The sequence below is a fragment of the Cherax quadricarinatus genome, chromosome 81 (genome assembly GCF_038502225.1).
Source record: "Cherax quadricarinatus isolate ZL_2023a chromosome 81, ASM3850222v1, whole genome shotgun sequence".
Lineage (NCBI taxonomy): Eukaryota > Metazoa > Arthropoda > Malacostraca > Decapoda > Parastacidae > Cherax > Cherax quadricarinatus.
In genome coordinates, this window is record NC_091372.1 from 2,284,702 (window position 1) to 2,306,154 (window position 21,453).

The 21,453-nt window shown below is 39.9% G+C and overlaps 1 protein-coding gene across 1 annotated transcript in view; it reads left to right on the forward strand.

Moving 5' to 3' along the window:
• The window catches only part of Nop60B (dyskerin pseudouridine synthase 1 Nop60B), a 62,159-nt gene that overhangs the window by 38,856 nt on the left and 1,850 nt on the right, over positions 1-21,453 (forward strand). Inside the window, exons 9-11 of the mRNA XM_053792715.2 lie at positions 5,185-5,303; positions 11,388-11,573; positions 18,866-19,045. Coding sequence (XP_053648690.1) covers positions 5,185-5,303; positions 11,388-11,573; positions 18,866-19,045 — 485 coding nt within the window. The remainder of the gene's footprint in view (positions 1-5,184; positions 5,304-11,387; positions 11,574-18,865; positions 19,046-21,453) is intronic.

Consider the following 21,453-nt stretch of genomic DNA (forward strand, 5'->3'; position numbering starts at 1 on the left):
TAGGGTTGGCACTAGAAGCTTTCTTGGGGCCCATGGTCACTTATTTTCCAGAAAAAATCACCAAAAACACTGTAATAATACGAAATGTTCCGATTGGATGTTACCGCGGAGGCTGGCTGGTAAACAATGCCACCGGCGGAACATGTGAGCGTGGCTCAGGCCGCACATTGGACGCGTCTCGGACGAAGAGCGGTGAGCGGGTTTTTGGGCGGTATGCGAGGCAAAATTTTTGCGAAAAAAGCGAGCGGTATGCGGATTGTATGGTATGCGATGCGTGCGGTATGCGGGGGTCCACTGTATTGAGTCCTGACGCTTGCAGAAGTGTTGCTGATGTACCTTTTTTTTTATCTCTCTCTTTTTTTATTTATATAATTTTTATGTTCTGATAATTACAAATTGTAGTAGTAGTTATGATTTCATAGCCAATGTTTGTTCTGACACTAATGTTAGTTACTGAAATAGTACTCAAATAGTCACAAACACACTGACAGGTGAACATGTTCACCTACCTTGGTCACATACTATAGTCTAGAAATATATATAAAGTATTTATAGGTCCCAACAGTGTTTTAGACATGCTGGAGTATACAGTGGACCCTTGGTTATCATAATTAATCTGCTCCAGAGAGTGTGACTAAAGCCAAATTTGATGATTTCCGAATTCATTTTCCCCAAGTCTGGCTATATAAAAATAACCAGTTTCCCTGAATTTTTTTTTTTTTTTTCAACAAGTCGGCCGTCTCCCACACCGAGGCAGGGTGACCCAAAAAAGAAAGAAAATCCCCAAAAAGAAAATACTTTCATCATCATTCAACACTTTCACCACACTCACACATTATCACTGTTTTTGCAGAGGTGCTCAGAATACAACAGTCTAGAAGCATACACATATAAAGATACACAACATATCCCTCCAAACTGCCAATATCCCAAACCCCTCCTTTAAAGTGCAGGCATTGTACTTCCCATTTCCAGGACTCAAGTCCGACTATATGAAAATAACCGGTTTCCCTGAATCCCTTCACTAAATATTACCCTGCTCACACTCCAACAGATCGTCAGGTCCCAAGTACCATTCGTCTCCATTCACTCCTATCTAACACGCTCACGCACGCTTGCTGGAAGTCCAAGCCCCTTGCCCACAAAACCTCCTTTACCCCCTCTCTCCAACCCTTTCGAGGACGACCCCTACCCCGCCTTCCTTCCCCTATAGATTTATATGCTTTCCATGTCATTCTACTTTGATCCATTCTCTCTAAATGACCAAACCACCTCAACAACCCCTCTTCTGCCCTCTGACTAATACTTTTATTAACTCCACACCTTTTCCTAATTTCCACACTCCGAATTTTCTGCATAATATTTACACCACACATTGCCCTTAAACAGGACATCTCCACTGCCTCCAACCGTCTCCTCGCTGCTGCATTTACCACCCAAGCTTCACACCCATATAAGAGTGTTGGTACTACTATACTTTCATACATTCCCTTCTTTGCCTCCATAGATAACGTTTTTTGACTCCACATATACCTCAACGCACCACTCGCCTTTTTTCCCTCATCAATTCTATGATTAACCTCATCCTTCATAAATCCATCCGCCGACACGTCAACTCCCAAGTATCTGAAAACATTCACTTCTTCCATACTCCTCCCCAATTTGATATCCAATTTTTCTTTATCTAAATCATTTGATACCCTCATCACCTTACTCTTTTCTATGTTCTCTTTCAACTTTCTACCTTGACACACATTCCCAAACTCATCCACTAACCTTTGCAATTTTTCTTTAGAATCTCCCATAAGCACAGTATCATCAGCAAAAAGTAACTGTGTCAATTCCCATTTTGAATTTGATTCCCCAAAATTTAATCCCACCCCTCTCCCGAACACCCTAGCATTTACTTCCTTTACAACCCCATCTATAAATATATTAAACAACCATGGTGACATTACACATCCCTGTCTAAGACCTACTTTTACTGAGTAGTAGTCTCCCTCTCTTCTACACACCCTAACCTGAGCCTCATTATCCTCATAAAAACTCTTTACAGCATTTAATAACTTACCACCTATTCCATATACTTGCAACATCTGCCACATTGCTCCTCTATCCACTCTATCATATGCCTTTTCTAAATCCATAAATGTAGTAAAAACTTCCCTACCTTTATCTAAATACTGTTCACATATATGCTTCAATGTAAACACGTGATCTACACATCCCCTACCCACTCTGAAACCTCCTTGCTCATCCGCAATCCTACATTCTGTCTTACCTCTAATTCTTTCAATTATAACCCTACCGTACACTTTTCCTGGTATACTCAGTAAACTTATTCCTCTATAATTTTTACAGTCTCTTTTGTCCCCTTTCCCTTTATATAAAGGGACTATACATGCTCTCTGCCAATCCCTAGGTACCTTCCCCTCTTTCATACATTTATTAAACAAAAGTACCAACCACTCCAACACTATATCCCCCCCTGTTTTTAACATTTCTGTCATGATCCCATCAGTTCCAGCTGCTTTACCCCCTTTCATTCTACGTAATGCCTCACATACCTCCCCCCACACTTACATTCTGCTCTTCTTCACTCCTAAAAGATGGTATACCTCCCTGACCAGTGCATGAAATTACTGCCTCTCTTTCTTCCTTAACATTTAAAAGTTCCTCAAAATATTCTCGCCATCTTCCTAATACCTCCATCTCCCCATCTACTAACTCCCCTACTCTGTTTTTAACTGACAAATCCATACTTTCCCTAGGCTTTCTTAACTTGTTTAACTCACTCCAAAAATTTTTCTTATTTTCATTAAAATTTTATTGACAGTGCCTCTCCCACTCTATCATCTGCTCTCCTTTTGCACTCTCTCACCACTCTCTTTACCTTTCCTTTACTCTCCATATAGTCTGCTCTTCTTATAACACTTCTGCTTTGTAAAAACCTCTCATAAGCTACCTTTTTCTCTTTTATCACACCCTTTACTTCATCATTCCACCAATCACTCCTCTTTCTACATCATACATCTCTTTCTACGTCATACCTTGTATATTTATTTATCCTCTTTTTCATGAAATATGTATTACTTATTACCAAATCTCTTTCTACACATTGCTCAATTAAAGGCTCCCCATTTACATTTACCCCTGGCACCCCAAATTTACCTACTACTCCCTCTAACATTTTTACCCACTTTAGCATTGAAATCCCCAACCACCATTTTTCTCACACTTGATTCAAAACTCCCCATGCATTCACTCAACATTTCCCAAAATCTCTCTCTCTCCTCTACACTTCTCTCTTCTCCAGGTGCATACACGTTTATTATAACCCACTTTTCACATCCAATCTTTATTTTACTCCACATAATCCTTGAATTAATACATTTATAGTCCCTCTTTTCCTGCCATAGCTTATCCTTCAACATTATTGCTACTCCTTCTTTAGCTCTAACTCTATTTGAAACCCTTGACCTATTCCCATTTATTCCTCTCCATTGAAACTCTCCCACTCCCTTCAGCTTTGTTTCACTTAAAGCCAGGACATCCAGCTTCTTCTCATTCATAACATCCACAATCATCTCTTTCTTATCATTTGCACAACATCCACGCACATTCAGACTTCCCACTTTGACAATTTTCTTCTTCTTATTCTTTTTAGTAATCTTTACAGGAAAAGGGGTTACTAGCCCATTGTTCCCGGCATTTTAGTTGACTTTTACAACACGCATGGCTTACGGAGGAAAGATTCTTATTCCACTTCCCCATGGATATAAAAGGAAAAGTAATAAGACCAAGAACTATTAAGATAAAATCAAAGAAAACTCAGATGAGTGTGTATAAATAAATGTGTACATGTATGTGTAGTGTGACCTAAGTGTAAGTAGAAGTAGCAAGACATACCTGTAATCTTGCATATTTATGAGACAGACAAAAGACATCAGCAATCCTACCATCATGTAAAACAATTACAGGCTATCGTTTTACACTCACTTGGCAGGATGGTAGTACCTCCCTGGGTGGTTGCTGTCTACCAACCTACTACCCTTCACTAAATACACCTACCATCCGACTTACGACAACTCAACTTACGACCGTGTTTTTTATGCCAAATTTCTGGGAAATAAACAACTATTTGTGTTGTACACAGTGTTTATCCTAAACCTTACAGTATAAAATACAGTGCTAACAGCATAAAAAGTAAAGTAAAACATGAAATACCAAAATAAAACAATAAAATAAAGTCATTACAAAAATGTTATGTTGATATTCAGTAGTAAAGTTCGACTTACGTCCATTTCAACTTACGACCGGTTTCTCGGAACCAGACTCGGTCGTAAGTCGGATGGTAGGTGTATTACCCTGCTCACACTCCAACAGCTCGTCAGGTCCCAAAAACCATTCGTCTCCATTCGCTCCTATCTAACACGCTCACATATGCTTGCTGGAAGTCCACGCCCCTCGCCCACAAAACCTCCTTTACCCCCTCCCTCCAACCTTTTTGAGGATGACCCCTACCCCGCCTTCACTCCTCTACAGATTTATACGCTCTCCAGGTCATTTACTTTGATCCATTCTCTCTAAATGACCAAACCACCTTAACAACCCTCTTCAGCCCTCTGACTAATACTTGTAGTAACCCCACACTTCCTCCTAATTTCCACACTCCAAACTCTCTGCATAATATTTACACCACACATTGCCCTTAGAGATGACATCTCCACTGCCTCCAGCCACCTCCTAGCTGCAGCATTTACAACCCAAGTTTCACGCCCATATAAGAGTGTTGGTACCACTATACTTTTGTACATTCCCTTCCTTGCCTCCATGGATAACTTTTTTTTGTCTCCACATATACCTCAGTGCACCACTCACCTTTTTTGCTTCCTCGATTCTACGATTAACCTCATCCTTCATAAATCCATCCGCTGACACGTCAACCCCCAAATATCTGAAAACATTCACTTCTTCCATACTCCTCTCCAATGTTATATCCAATTTTTCTTTAAATCATTTGATACCCTCATCACCTTACTCTTATCTACGTTCACTTTCAACTTTCTACCTTTACACACCCTCCCAAACTCGTCCACTAACCTTCGCAACTTTTCTTTAGAATCTCCCATAAGCACTCTATTGCTATTATTCTGTTACTAACAGTTTTGTTTTTGATTTCAGCCTTAGCATTGATGACCACATCGACTATGTCATCATGTGACCACGGTGTTGTTGCTAAAATTAAGAGGGTCATTATGGAGAGAGATACTTACCCTCGCAAGTGGGGTTTAGGTCCTAAGGTATTCATTTATCTTTTATTGTGTATATGTATTAAAATAAGCATGGTAGTACAGTGGACCCCCGGTTTACGATATTATTTCATTCCAGAAGTATGTTCAGGTGCCAGTACTGAACGAATTTGTTCCCATAAGAAATATTGTGAATTAGATTAGTCCATTTCAGACCCCCAAACATACACGTACAAACGCTCCTACATAAATACACTTACATAATTGGTCGCATTGGGAGGTGATCGTAAACCGGGGGTCCACTATATTCAGAAAAAATTTTCATAATTCATGAAATCTTTTTCCTATGATACTTTAGCCTCTCTCTCTTTTTCTCCCTTATTCTTTCTTTCTCGTCTTTCTCTTTTTCTCTCCTCTTTCTCTCTTTCTCATTCTCTTTCTCTCTTTTTTTTTTTTTTTTTCTTTTAACAGGGTTAGGTTAAGGATCCCTAGCTTTATTGACAAGCTAAGAGCTGTTACCTACATCAGCTCATTTTAAAGCATTTTTATTGTTATGAGACATACAGGTAGGGAACAGGATGAAGTTGGAGCCATCTGTGGGCCAGCATTTTCATTTGATCAACTGACTTTATCTCGTTGACATCATGATAATGTATGAATGTGTTCCAGACTCCAGTCATCCTGGGGATAAATGATCTCAGATGAACTGATGTTCTGGAAAAGACTACAGCCAGAGTGAAGTTGCTGCTTCTCTCTCTCTCTCTATCTCTATCTCTGTCTCTCTCTCTCTATCTCTCTCTATCTCTATCTCTCTCTATCTCTATCTCTCTCTATCTCTATCTCTCTCTATCTCTATCTCTCTCTATCTCTATCTCTCTCTATCTCTCTCTATCTCTCTCTATCTCTCTCTATCTCTATCTCTCTCTATCTCTCTCTATCTCTCTCTATCTCTCTCTATCTCTCTCTATCTCTCTCTATCTCTCTATCTCTCTATCTCTATCTCTCTATCTCTCTATCTCTCTATCTCTATCTCTCTCTATCTCTCTCTATCTCTCTCTCTCTCTCTCTCTATCTCTCTCTCTCTCTATCTCTATCTCTCTCTATCTCTATCTCTCTCTATCTCTCTCTATCTCTATCTCTCTCTCTATCTCTCTCTATCTCTATCTCTCTCTATCTCTCTCTCTCTATCTCTCTCTCTCTCTCTCTCTCTCTCTCTCTCTCTCTCTCTCTCTCTCTCTCTCTCTCTCTCTCTCTCTCTCTCTCTCTCTCTCTCTCTCTCTCTCTCTCTCCCCCCCTCCCCCCCCCCATCCCTTTGCCCTATAACACCTATTGATAGTGTGCTTCCTGTTCATTTCTTAACACTGTTGTCTTGTGTTGCTTTCACTATAACACCTTGTGTTGGTGAGTTCCATTCACTTTAGAACCTGTGTTGTTGGTGTGCTTCATGTTCGGAATATAACAATGTTGTCTTATGAACACTTGCTTTGTTCCTGAGGGGAAGGATGCACAGTGATTTTCTGGAAGGAGATGTCAGACTGGGCAAGGGTAAGAAGTGGGGCTCCACAGGGATCAGCATTTGGATCATTATTGTTTCTGATTTGCATGAATGACTTACCAAATGGGATTGAATTAGATGTATCCCCATTGAGCCTGGCCCATGGCCAGGCTCCTGGGGTAGAAAGACACTTGGAACTCAACATAGGTATATCAGAGATATTAAACCTGGCTATGGGAAAGAGGTAACTGGCCAGCCCTTTGCTCTGAGCTCGCCACCACCGACTGGAATGCTCTTCTCCAAGGGGCTGTTGACAACCAAGTGAAAGCCTTCACTGGACACATCCTTAATCTACAACAAGAACACATTCCTCACCGGCAATATGTGACGAAGCCTACAGATCAGCCTTGGTTTGGCTTTCGTTGTAGAGAGGCTGCTACTGCTAAGTACAAAGCATGGCGAAGGTATAAGAGACATTCTACCACCTATAACAGGAACTTGCACATGCAAGCCTGTAGGCATATGGGTGATGTTCAAAAGTGGGCCATTGCTAAATAGGAGGTGGACACTAAAAGAAAGTTAGCATCAGGTAGGGTAGGCTCCAAAACCTGGTGGTCCCTGGTCAAGGACAGACAAGGTTATCTGCCTGATGAACTTATTCCACCTCTAAATCGACAGGATGGGACCACCTCTACTAGTAGTCAAGAGAAGGCGGACCTCTTTGCTGAACATTTTGCTACCAAAATGCAAGTTCCTGACCCAGCAAGGGACCCTCCTTGGCTAGCTGCAAGAACTGTGTCAAAACTGTCAGTGGTGACAATAAGGCAGGAGGAGGTGCATTTCCTACTTAAATCGCTTGACCAAGAAAAGGCTGTGGGCCCAGACAAGTTGAGCCCAAGATTGTTGAGAAGATGTGCAGACCAGCTAGCAGCACCTCTAACTCGCATCTTTCAGCACTGCCTAGTACAGTGTAAATGGCCCTCTCTATGGAAAGAGGCAAATGTAGTCCCTGTTCACAAAAAGAAGAGCAGAGCAGAAATCAGCAACTACAGATCAGTGTCACTCCTGTCAATCACTGGTAAGATCCTTGAGACAATAATCTCAAGACAAATGACAGAGTTTTTTGACTACCACTCACTACTTTGTGATCGTCAATATGGCTTCAGGAAAGGTTACTTTGCTGCTGATCTGTTGTTAAACCTTTCCACTAAGTGGCACCAGTCACTGGATGAATCCAAAGTCAGCTGTGTGGTAGCACTGGACATTGCTGGCACTTTCGACTGGGTGTGGCACCAGGGCCTCTTAGCAAAACTTCAAGCACTGGGAATTGCAGGCTCTACGCTATGTCTCCTCAGTGATTACCTTCATGGCAGATCTCTAAGTGTAGTTCTCAATGGAACGGAATCAGCAAGACATCCTATTGGGGCAAGTGTTCCACAAGGAAGCGTGCTGGGTCCATTGTTATGGAATGTCTACTTCAACGACCTTCATCTCATCCCAGAATCACATGCATATGCAGACGACTGTACACTGACATTCACTTATCCAAGAGAAGAAATGCCAGCTGCTCTACGCTACATCAATCACCAGCTGAGAGCTATATCAGCTTGGGGAAATAGATGGCAAGTAACATTTGCACCTGAGAAAACTCAAATGATGATCGTCTCTAGGCACCATGATGGTAATGCTGGTGCAGTAGTAAGGATGAATGGGAGGATGTTGGCACCTGGAGAAGAAGTTGATATCCTTGGGGTGAAATTTGACTCCAAACTAACCATGAAGAACCATGTTGTAAATCTTGCAAACAAGGCAGCCAGGAAACTTACAGCACTTCGCCGTATCTCCCATCTGCTTGACAGTAGGGGTTGCAAGATCCTGTACAAGGCACAAGTACGCTCGCACCTTGAGTATGCTCCACTTTCTTGGTTTGCCTGCCCCCCCCCTCTCATCTGCGACTGCTTGACAGAGTAGAGAACAGAGCAAGACGTCTCATCTCTCTCCTGGACCCATCCTGGATAGATCTGTCATTTCAGCAGAGCCTTCAACATAGGAGGGATCTGGGTGGCCTTACTGTTATGTACAAGGCCAATATTGTCAAAATACCACACTTGGATCCACTTCGAGGACAGCGTGAAACAAGCTTTTATGCCACAAGACGGGCAGAAAGCAGCAACTTCACTCTGGCTGTACCCTTCTCCAGAACATCACTCCATCTGAGATCATATATACCCAGGATGACTCGAGTATGGAACACATTCATACAGGATAATGATGTGAACGAGATAAAGTCAGTTGATCAAATGAAAATGCTGGCCCACAGATGGCTCCAACTTCATCCTGTTTCCTACTTGTATGTCTCATAACAATAAAAATGCTTTCAAATGAGCTGATGTAGGTAACAGCTCTTAGCTTGCCAATAAAGTTAGGAATCCTTAACCTGTAAATAGCTGTCAATAAAGCTAGGGATCCATAACCTTGTCAAACCCTGTGTAAAAAAAAAAAAAAAAACAGGTGAAGATGGGAAAGGCTGCAAGTGGTTCAGGATGAACTGGGGGATTAATTAAGAAAGTGGTTGCTTGAATTCAGCCTCAGCAAATGCAGAGTGATGAAGATTTGGGCCAGGAGCTTAGACCTGACCCTTTAGCCATATACAGGCAAATAATTCTTGGTGTGTCTTTCACATAACTGGAATGACTTGGGGATAGAGATGGCAAGCTCTTATTCTAGCAGCATGCCCCTATTTCCAGTAGGGTAAGATTTTTGTCATGCCGTTGGCACTCACAAGAGTGCCTGTGTTGACCTCAGTGAACGTTTTTATTGCATTTTTAATTTTAAAGAAGGCTTAATTTTTTAACTTGTTGTGAAAGATAGCAGTTATTGGTATATTATTGATAGGACTGTGTCCTATGAACAATGCAGCTTAAGTTGGTGTGGGTTATATTAGCTCATAACTTCCTCCTTCAGCTTCATGCTTGAGCAGTATTTTTTCGTCCGTGGTTCATGTCACAGAGCATTACTGCACTCGGACAGTCCTCATTTAACAGTTTTTAATGTAATTACATTTGAGAAGCTATTGTAATATTGTAGGTAAGTTTATTGAGCCTAGGTTTAACCTTTTCAGTGTCATGATCCCCAAAATTAAAAGTGCTGTCAGTTTTGCTATTTAAAAAACAAACAAAATGGTAGTTTTTTTTTTTTTTTTTTTTTTTTTTTTTTTTTTTTTTTTTTTTTGAGAGTGTAATGATACCAAAAATATGAAATTTGATGGAAGCATTTTGAAAGTACACAAGCAAGGTTGGTAGTTTGGGTGCAATATATGCTTCAGCTATTCTTCCTATTTTAGGCCAATTCCATTGATCATATAAATGAATTCTTGGTTATTTCACTAGTCTACCTTCCATTCTATCAATTAAGCACAAGACATTGCACGTTCAGCTCTCAGAACTACCCTGTGATGTGCACAGAAATCAGCAGTATGACCAATTTTACACCATTGAGCAAATCTCTAGAAAGTTTAAAATAAACACAAGAGTTTCCAGAAACCAAAGCAACCTTTCCTTTGTTCAATAATCATGTCACTAGTCCTCTCCTGTATAACACTTGTCCTTCACTTTCACTCCATGCAAAAATTCAGTTTTTCCCTATTCCTCAGCTAAAATATAACCAGAAGGCTTAGTCATGGTTTAGGCCATCCAGATAATGGAAGCAGACCTAGTAAAAACCTTACAGGCAAACCTATGGGGGGGGGGGGGGTTAGGGGCTCATACCTTTCCTCAGGAAAATCTCCAGGAATTAAATATTTTTGCCACTTCATTTTAAACTGATCAAAATTTCCTTGTTACAGGTAGTATGTCTTCTGGTCTGTCAGTTGGCACTAAGGAATTGGTAATAAAATCACCAAGGAAAATGCCTCAGAAGTCTCTATTTTAACATATACTATATATTGTTCATGCCCACTGCATAATTGCATTGTCTTATATTGAGACCAAAATTTACAAATTTCTGCACATTTGAGTGTGTAACACAAAATTACAGTATGTGAAAAAAATGTACTAAAACAATAAGAAAAAGTCAGGAAATATCGCTTGTGATTTTGTGGTTGGGTTGAAGGGTTGTGATGGCTCCTGGATGTTGACTTAAGTTGAAAAGTGAGAATGGACTGCTAGATTGTCACACCCTGTTAGCCCAACAGTTGTAAAAAAAAAAATTTGACCAAGTTAATATCCTGGTCCCAGTGGATTTTGGCTTTCAAAGAAGTAGAAAAACTGCAACTCAAAAATTACATCTCTCGTGATTTTCAAATAAGAAGAGCACAGTATGATGCATGTATATAAATTATAATCATTTTGATCACTCTAGAAATTAAATCTGTATAGTTCTGAGTACAAAGAGGAAGCACATCTGTCTTGCATTTAGCAGATAGAGGATCAGGCCTCTGTTGTCTTGTACTGATTGACCCACATGGGTTTAGTGCTTAACATGAATTATTTAACTTAATTTGTGCTCAAGTAAATAATGGTGTGTTTATACTCATTACTGAGAAATATAGGCATAATCTATTGGTTTTATGGTGCTATGTAGAAATTTATATACAGTGCTCATATATTTTATATTTATTAATCTTTATAAACAAATTTCAGGCTAGCATGAAAAAAACCATGATTAAGGATGGAACATTAGATAAATATGGCAAACCAAATGAGAACACTCCAGCAGATTGGTTACATAGTTACGTTGACTATAATGCCAAAAATGGTAAGCAAGATTCCGATCAGCGGGGCCAACCAGCAGGTGTTAAAGTGGAACCTGGAGCTTCATCAAAAAAGGTAATTCTCTTGGTTTTATAGCACTGATTTTCTCTTGAAGTTTTGAATGGTCTGAAGGTGACATTGAATTATTTGGGATCCTATTTCCAGAAAATATTATTACTATATCTCTACACTTCTGGCAAGACGATGATGGCACGAATGATGGTGAAAATGTTTCTTTTCTGGGTCACCCTGCCTCAGTGGGAGACAGCCAATGTGTTAAAAAATTATTTCTGTATATTCATGGGAAAGTGCTAAACCTATAAGAATGATACAGGGGAAGGTATAGTTCAAATATCTTGGATCTAGAGCCCACCAGCATGAAAGCATTCCCATTAAACTAGTCTGTACTTGACAGTAAATGTTAGACCCTCCAGAGATATTCCTTAATGCTGGTGAGGGGCTCTTGATCCAAGTTATCAGACTTGTGCTCCTCTTCCTTGGATTGAACCTCATTGCCACCCATTTCCTGGGTGCTGTAAAACACCACACCAGCTGATTCTCACCAAGGTATGGGGTGACCCAAAAATAAAAAGGAAATGTATTTACTTTCACTCATTTGCTAGTTCTGCCATAAGTATGTAGACTACACAATAAAAATTGCAATAAACAGTCAATAGTTTTTAACTTGAGAAATAAGTTTATGGTTCAGAAAATTTAATTAAAATTAAATAGGGTCCTGCTGTGGATGTATATTTGAAGTACTGAATGTAGACAATGCTTCTGTTACTGCAGCCGTTACCTAGCTTTCAAATAGAGGATTTCTCATATTTTCTTTAGAATTCATTTACATACACCTTAACCATTTCACTGTTCAGACCTGAGAAGTGAAACTTACTCTAAAAGCAAAAAAAAAAAAAATTAAATATTTTTTCTTCTGAAATGGTAGAGAATCTTTTTTCTGAAAATAATGACACCAGAAGTACGAAATTTGATGGAAAACTTATGAAATTATGCAGGCGCAAAGATAGAGGTCGGTGCAATTTACTCAGTGGTGATTTTGCCCACTTCGAGTCCTATTTTAGGCCAATTCCAACTACCCTATAAAGTGATCAGAACTTGGTAATTGGGCCAGTTTCACAAAATAAATAAAAGAATACCAGTTTAAAAGTAGTTCTTATATAATAAACAATAGAGACATTCCCAGCACTAAAACAATGATACACCACTTTAGGCAGGATTTTTTAATATATACAGTGCACACTCACCGCCCAAACCCATTCTCTCATATCTAGGCCAAAATTTACAGCTGACAGCTAACCTGAGTGAGCTGAGCTCATAACATAGAACTTGCATCAGGGATCCTGGCCTCAGTGATGTAGTTCTACGTGACAGACAGTGAAAGTGTTAATGTAGGATGGTAAATGTGTTTGCTTTTTTAGGTGAAAGGCCTCACTCTACCTTGGTGGGAGGCTGCTAGTGTGGTAACAAGAAAAATGAACTTCGGTATTTTGCAGTCATTACCAGCAAACCGTTATGATAGTCTGGTTACTGTTAGCATTCATAACCTCAAAAAAAAAAACAAAAAAGAGTAAATAGTATTAAAGGAAAAAAAAATCAGGTCTTCATGAGGCATTTTACTTTTTCTTCCCCATTTCATTTTTGAGAAAGACATAATACGGTGGAACCTCGACTTATGAATTTAATCTGTTCCGTGACCTAGCTCATAATTCAATTTGCTTATATATCAAACCAGTTTTCTTCATTTAAGTTAATTGAAATGCCATTAATCCGTTCCAACGCAATTCCTGCTCTCGGGAGGCAGGACAAAATACTTCAATATGACGCTAATATAGACTCTGTTGCTTATTTATCTATCACAATTCATCTAATATGACATAATAAACAATATAAATAACATAGAAACATCATATATACTCTAGAATGATTAAAATGTTATGTGATGAGTGGTGGCGGCCATTCCTGCTCCTGCTCTGACCATATCTTCCCACGATTTTATTATAAGAGAAAAGTGTGTTTGTGAGGGTAACTGCACTAGATCACTAGTTTCATAAGGCAAACACTGAAACAATGTACAGTGGAACCTCTACTTGTGAAAGCATCCACATGTGAGTTTTTCCAAATACAAGCAGTCGATCGGTCGATTTTTTCCTTACATACGCAAGCGAAATTTCCACCAGCGAGCAGGCCTCAAGGGAGGTTCCTTGACGCTGGTGAGGGGTTCTTGCTCTTGATCTAGGGAATTGGATCTCATTTGTTTGCTGGACTATCTTATTAAAGCTTGGGCAATGTATGATGGAAAGATGCTTCTTAACATACACCAAAAATGAAAAAAATCGGACCATATATAATGGAGTTCACTTCTCAGCAATTAGCTTCCCCTTAGCGGTGTTCTCGTATGGTTTTTATGGTTGTATTCTCGTTTATTTTGGTCTTATTTGATACAATGGAAGATATATTACAGAAACAGATATGATTTTGATTGATTTCACAACAGTAAGTACCTTGAAATTGAGCTCAAGACAGGAGAAATGTTTGATTCTTTGGCAATGTTAAGAGTAAACAAATGCCATCACTGTCCATTCCAATATGCAATCGTGAATGGGTTGACATTTATACAATTATTACAATAATGCAGTAGTCTGCATAACAGTAAATCTTCAATTTTTTTTTTGTGAATAAGAATTACCATTTTTTTTTTTTTTTTTTTTTTTTTTTAAAAAAGTCGGCCGTCTCCCACCGAGGCAGGGTGACCCAAAAAAAAGAAAGAAAATCCCCAAAAAGAAAATACTTTCATCATCATTCAACACTTTCACCACACTCACACATTATCACTGTTTTTGCAGAGGTGCTCAGAATACAACAGTCTAGAAGCATACACATATAAAGATACACAACATATCCCTCCAAACTGCCAATATCCCAAACCCCTCCTTTAAAGTGCAGGCATTGTACTTCCCATTTCCAGGACTCAAGTCCGACTATATGAAAATAACCGGTTTCCCTGAATCCCTTCACTAAATATTACCTTGCTCACACTCCAACAGATCGTCAGGTCCCAAGTACCATTTGTCTCCATTCACTCCTATCTAACACGCTCACGCACGCTTGCTGGAAGTCCAAGCCCCTTGCCCACAAAACCTCCTTTACCCCCTCTCTCCAACCCTTTCGAGGATGACCCCTACCCCGCCTTCCTTCCCCTATAGATTTATATGCTTTCCATGTCATTCTACTTTGATCCATTCTCTCTAAATGACCAAACCACCTCAACAACCCCTCTTCTGCCCTCTGACTAATACTTTTATTAACTCCACACCTTCTCCTAATTTCCACACTCCGAATTTTCTGCATAATATTTACACCACACATTGCCCTTAAACAGGACATCTCCACTGCCTCCAACCGTCTCCTCGCTGCTGCATTTACCACCCAAGCTTCACACCCATATAAGAGTGTTGGTACTACTATACTTTCATACATTCCCTTCTTTGCCTCCATAGATAACGTTTTTTGACTCCACATATACCTCAACGCACCACTCACCTTTTTTCCCTCATCAATTCTATGATTAACCTCATCCTTCATAAATCCATCCGCCGACACGTCAACTCCCAAGTATCTGAAAACATTCACTTCTTCCATACTCCTCCTCCCCAATTTGATATCCAATTTTTCTTTATCTAAATCATTTGACACCCTCATCACCTTACTCTTTTCTATGTTCACTTTCAACTTTCTACCTTTACACACATTCCCAAACTCATCCACTAACCTTTGCAATTTTTCTTTAGAATCTCCCATAAGCACAGTATCATCAGCAAAAAGTAACTGTGTCAATTCCCATTTTGAATTTGATTCCCCATAATTTAATCCCACCCCTCTCCCAAACACCCTAGCATTTACTTCCTTTACAACCCCATCTATAAATATATTAAACAACCATGGTGACATTACACATCCCTGTCTAAGACCTACTTTTACCGGGAAGTAGTCTCCCTCTCTTCTACACACCCTAACCTGAGCCTCACTATCCTCATAAAAACTCTTTACAGCATTTAATAACTTACCACCTATTCCATATACTTGCAACATCTGCCACATTGCTCCTCTATCCACTCTATCATATGCCTTTTCTAAATCCATAAATGCAATAAAAACTTCCCTACCTTTATCTAAATACTGTTCACATATATGCTTCAATGTAAACACTTGATCTACACATCCCCTACCCACTCTGAAACCTCCTTGCTCATCCGCAATCCTCCATTCTGTCTTACCTCTAATTCTTTCAATTATAACCCTACCGTACACTTTTCCTGGTATACTCAGTAAGCTTATTCCTCTATAATTTTTACAGTCTCTTTTGTCCCCTTTCCCTTTATATAAAGGGACTATACATGCTCTCTGCCAATCCCTAGGTACCTTCCCCTCTTTCATACATTTATTAAACAGAAGTACCAACCAATTATTTATGTTGTAATAATAATAACAATAATAATAATATAATACGTATAATAATTTTTTTTTTTTTTTCAACAAGTCGGCCGTCTCCTACCGACGCAGGGTGACCCAAAAAAAGGAAGAAAATCCCCAAAAAGAAAATGTTTCATCATCATTCAACACTTTCACCACACTCACACATTATCACTGTTTTTGCAGAGGTGCTCAGAATACAACAGTTTAGAAGCATATACGTATAAAGATACACGACATATCCCTCCAAACTGCCAATATCCCAAACCCCTCCTTTAAAGTGCAGGCATTGTACTTCCCATTTCCAGGACTCGAGTCCGACTATATGAAAATAACCGGTTTCCCTGAATCCTTTCACTAAATATTACCCTGCTCACACTCCAACAGATCGTCAGGTCCCAAGTACCATTCGTCTCCGTTCACTCCTATCTAACATGCTCACGCACGCTTGTTGGAAGTCCAAGCCCCTTGCTCACAAAACCTCCTTTACCCCCTCTCTCTAACCCTTTCGCGGACGACCCCTACCTCGCCTTCCTTCCCCTACCGATTTATATGCTTTCCATGTCATTCTACTTTGATCCATTCTCTCTAAATGACCAAACCACCTCATCAACCCCTCTTCAGCCCTCTCACTAATACTTTTATTAACTCCACACCTTCTCCTAATTTCCACACTGAATTGTCTGCATAATATTTACACCACACATTGCCCTTAGACAGGACATCTCCACTGCCTCCAACCATCTCCTCGCTGCTGCATTTACCACCCAAGCTTCACACCCATATAAGAGTGTTGGTACTACTGTACTTTCATACATTCCTTTCTTTGCCTCCATAGATAACATTTTTTGACTCCACATATACCTCAACGCACCACTCACCTTTTTTCCCTCATCAATTCTATGATTAACCTCATCCTTCATAAATCCATCCGCCGACACGTCAACTCCCAAGTATCTGAAAACATGCACTTCTTCCATACTACTCCTCCCCAATTTGATATCCAATTTTTCTTTATCTAAATCATTTGATACCCTCATCACCTTACTCTTTTCTATGTTCACTTTCAACTTTCTACCTTTACACACATTCCCAAACTCATCCACTGACCTTTGCAATTTTTCTTTAGAATCTCCCATAAGCACAGTATCATCAGCAAAAAGTAACTGTGTTAATTCCCATTTTGAATTTGATTCCCCATCATTTAATCCCACCCCTCTCCCAAACACCCAAGCATTTACTACTTTTACAACCCCATCTATAAATATATTAAACAACCATGGTGACATTACACATCCCTGTCTAAGACTTACTTTTACTGGGAAGTAGTCTCCCTCTCTCCTACACACCCTAACCTGAGCATCACTATCCTCATAAAAACTCTTTACAGCATTTAATAACTTACCACCTATTCCATATACTTGCAACATCTGCCACATTGCTCCTCTATCCACTCTATCATATGCCTTTTCTAAATCCATAAATGCAATAAAAACTTCCCTACCTTTATCTAAATACTGTTCACATATATGCTTCAATGTAAACACTTGATCTACACATCCCCTACCCACTCTGAAACCTCCTTGCTCATCCGCAATCCTACATTCTGTCTTGCCTCTAATAATAATACATGTATAATAATGTGCTGTATAATAATAATTTATAGGTAGTAGGTTGGTAGACAGCAACCGCCCAGGGAGGTACTACCGTCCTGCCAAGTGAGTGTAAAACGGAAACCTGTAATTGTTTTACATGATGGTAGGATTGCTGGTGTCTTTTTTCTGTCTCATAAACATGCAAGATTTCAGGTACGTCTTGCTACTTCTACTTACACTTAGGTCACACTACACATACATGTACAAGCATATATATACACACACCACTCTGGGTTTTCTTCTATTTTCTTTCTAGTTCTTGTTCTTGTTTATTTCCTCTTACCTCCATGGGGAAGTGGAACAGAATTCTTCCTCCGTAAACCATGCGTGTTGTAAGAGGCTGCTAAAATGCCAGGAGCAAGGGGCTAGTAACCCCTTCTCCTGTATATATTACTAAATGTAAAAGGAGAAACTTTCGTTTTTCCTTTTGGGCCACCCCGCCTCGGTGGGATACGGCCGGTGTGTTGAAAGAAAGAATAGTAATAATAATAATAGTGATAATAATAATGAGACTTGACGAGCCGTTGGAGTGTGAGCAGGGTAATATTTCGGGAAGAGATTCAGGGAAACTGTTTATTATAGATTTAGTCGGACTTGTGTCCTGGAAATGGGAAGTACAGTGACTGCACATTAAAGGAGGGGTATGGGATATTGGCAATTTGGAGGGACTTCTAAACTGTCGTATCTGAGTGCCTCTGCAAAGACAGTGATTATGTATGAGTGAAGTGAAAGTGTTGAATGATGATGAAAGGATTTTCTTTCTTTTTGGGTCACCCTTTCTCAGTAGGAGACGTCCAATTTGTTGAAAAAAAAAAATGAGGAGCTTCAGAATGTCGTCAACTTAGTGCATTGTTTACCTCGCCATGGAAGCATTTCTCTCATGTTTTGCTTGCATTTTGTGCAGTTATTTTGCCAAATTTCGTTTTTCTAATCATGAGTCCTAAGAAAGTAAGTGCAAAGGACAGTGCTGAGAAGAAAAAGAGGATGGTGTCTATGAAATTAAAGCATGAAATCATAGATAAACAAGCGAGGTGTGCAGGTTGTGGGTTGAGGGGGGAGCTCGCTCTTAACTCGGAACAAAAAATTGACTTAGCGACGGCTTTTATCTCGAAAAAATCGTATGTTGGGACACTCATAAGTTGAGGCTCCACTGTACTGGTATTAATACTTGAATTTATTTACTATGCTTGTACAGTTTGCGCTATATATACTGTCTTACAGCGCAAGCTGAGTGAAGGATCCGAGGCCTCCACCACGGAAGCAGGTGCGGAGGACACTTCTACTGCTGATCCTTCACTAAAGAAGAAAAAGAAGAAGAAGAAAAAGAAGAAGCTTGAAGAACAAGGTGGAGAAGAAGCAACTGAAATAAAGCAAGAGGTTGTAGAGGAATTACCAGAAGAGGTAAGACTGCAGTGTATAACATGTTATGGTTGATGTATTGCCAAAAGTTTGTTGCATATTAAAAATCACATGCATAGTTAATCATTCGTAACAATTAAACTAAATGTGTTTTATAGAGATGTTCTAGGAATTATAAACAGGACTGGGGATTTTTAACAGAAGAACACTTTCTCAGTTTGCGGTATTATGATTTTGGGTTTGACAAACCTCATTTAGTTATTACATCTCAATAGTACATTCTTCATTGTCTTCTCTTGCACACTCACTGGTGGAATAAAGAGAAATTAGCTATGAAGAAAGAATGCTGCTGAAGCAACGAAGGGATATGATCACAGCGTACAAAATACTACAGGGGATAGACTTAGTATGCAAGGATAGGCTTTTTACTGGACTTGTTACTTTAATAAGTGGTCTGAAATTACATGCCCAGATAAGCCTAAGATGTGTTTTTAAACACTTGCTGTCTTCCACCCAGGTAGGGTGACCCATATATAGGGATATCAAAAATAAATATTTCAACATGAGATTTGAAAAGAACTGGAATGAGCTGAGCATAGACACAGTGTAAGCTGACACCACAGAGGAATTTTAAAAAATGATGAAAGGGCCCAGTTGCATTTTGTCTCTTGAAAGTTAACCCTGCAAGAGAGGTTCTTTGATGCCAGTCAAGGACTCTTGATCTGTGGAATTGAAACTGCTTGTTCCTATTTTAATCAAATCTGAATGTCCCCCATTACTCAAAGAGCTGGTTTTGTTTCCCCATCCCCTCTTTTTCTTACTTTCCCTGAATAATTGTTGAAAGATAAGCTGGAGCAGGTACTAGCCCCTCACTCAATTTCTGTACGTAGGTTCAGATATGTAATTTAACATTTATAGTTTAATTGTCATTAATACTAGGCCCCCCTATCCACCCTGTCATACGCCTTTTCCAAATCCATAAATGCCACAAAGACCTCTTTAGATAAGGCTAAAGAGGTCTTTGTGGCATTTATGGATTTGGAAAAGGCATATGACAGGGTGGATAGGGGGGCAATGTGGCAGATGTTGCAGGTGTATGGTGTAGGAGGTAGGTTACTGAAAGCAGTGAAGAGTTTTTACGAGGATAGTGAGGCTTAAGTTAGAGTATGTAGGTAAGAGGGAAATTATTTCCCAGTAAAAGTAGGCCTTAGACAAGGATGTGTGATGTCACCGTGGTTATTTAATATATTTATAGATGGGGTTGTAAGAGAAGTAAATGCGAGGGTCTTGACAAGAGGCGTGGAGTTAAAAGATAAAGAATCACACACAAAGTGGGAGTTGTCACAGCTGCTCTTTGCTGATGACACTGTGCTCTTGGGAGATTCTGAAGAGAAGTTGCAGAGATTGGTGGATGAATTTGGTAGGGTGTGCAAAAGAAGAAAATTAAAGGTGAATACAGGAAAGAGTAAGGTTATGAGGATAACAAAAAGATTAGGTGATGAAAGATTGAATATCAGATTGGAGGGAGAGAGTATGGAGGAGGTGAATGTATTCAGATATTTGGGAGTGGACGTGTCAGCGGATGGGTCTATGAAAGATGAGGTGAATCATAGAATTGATGAGGGAAAAAGAGTGAGTGGTGCACTTAGGAGTCTGTGGAGACAAAGAACTTTGTCCTTGGAGGCAAAGAGGGGAATGTATGAGAGTATAGTTTTACCAACGCTCTTATATGGGTGTGAAGCATGGGTGATGAATGTTGCAGCGAGGAGAAGGCTGGAGGCAGTGGAGATGTCATGTCTGAGGGCAATGTGTGGTGTGAATATAATGCAGAGAATTCGTAGTTTGGAAGTTAGGAGGAGGTGCGGGATTACCAAAACTGTTGTCCAGAGGGCTGAGGAAGGGTTGTTGAGGTGGTTTGGACATGTAGAGAGAATGGAGCGAAACAGAATGACTTCAAGAGTGTATCAGTCTGTAGTGGAAGGAAGGCGGGGTAGGGGTCGGCCTAGGAAAGGTTGGAGAGAGGGGGTAAAGGAGGTTTTGTGTGCGAGGGGCTTGGACTTCCAGCAGGTATGCATGAGTGTGTTTGATAGGAGTGAATGGAGACAAATGGTTTTTAATACTTGACGTGCTGTTGGAGTGTGAGCAAAATAACATTTATGAAGGGGTTCAGGGAAACCGGCAGGCCGGACTTGAGTCCTGGAGATGGGAAGTACAGTGCCTGCACTCTGAAGGAGGGGTGTAAATGTTGCAGTTTAAAAACTGTAGTGTAAAGCACCCTTCTGGCAAGACAGTGATGGAGTGAATGATGGTGAAAGTTTTTCTTTTTCGGGCCACCCTGCCTTGGTGGGAATCGGCCAGTGTGATAATAAAAATAATAAACTAGGCTCTCTTGCCAAACTTAATCATTCTTTAGGTAGATGAATTGTGCATGACTAAAAAAAAATTTTTAC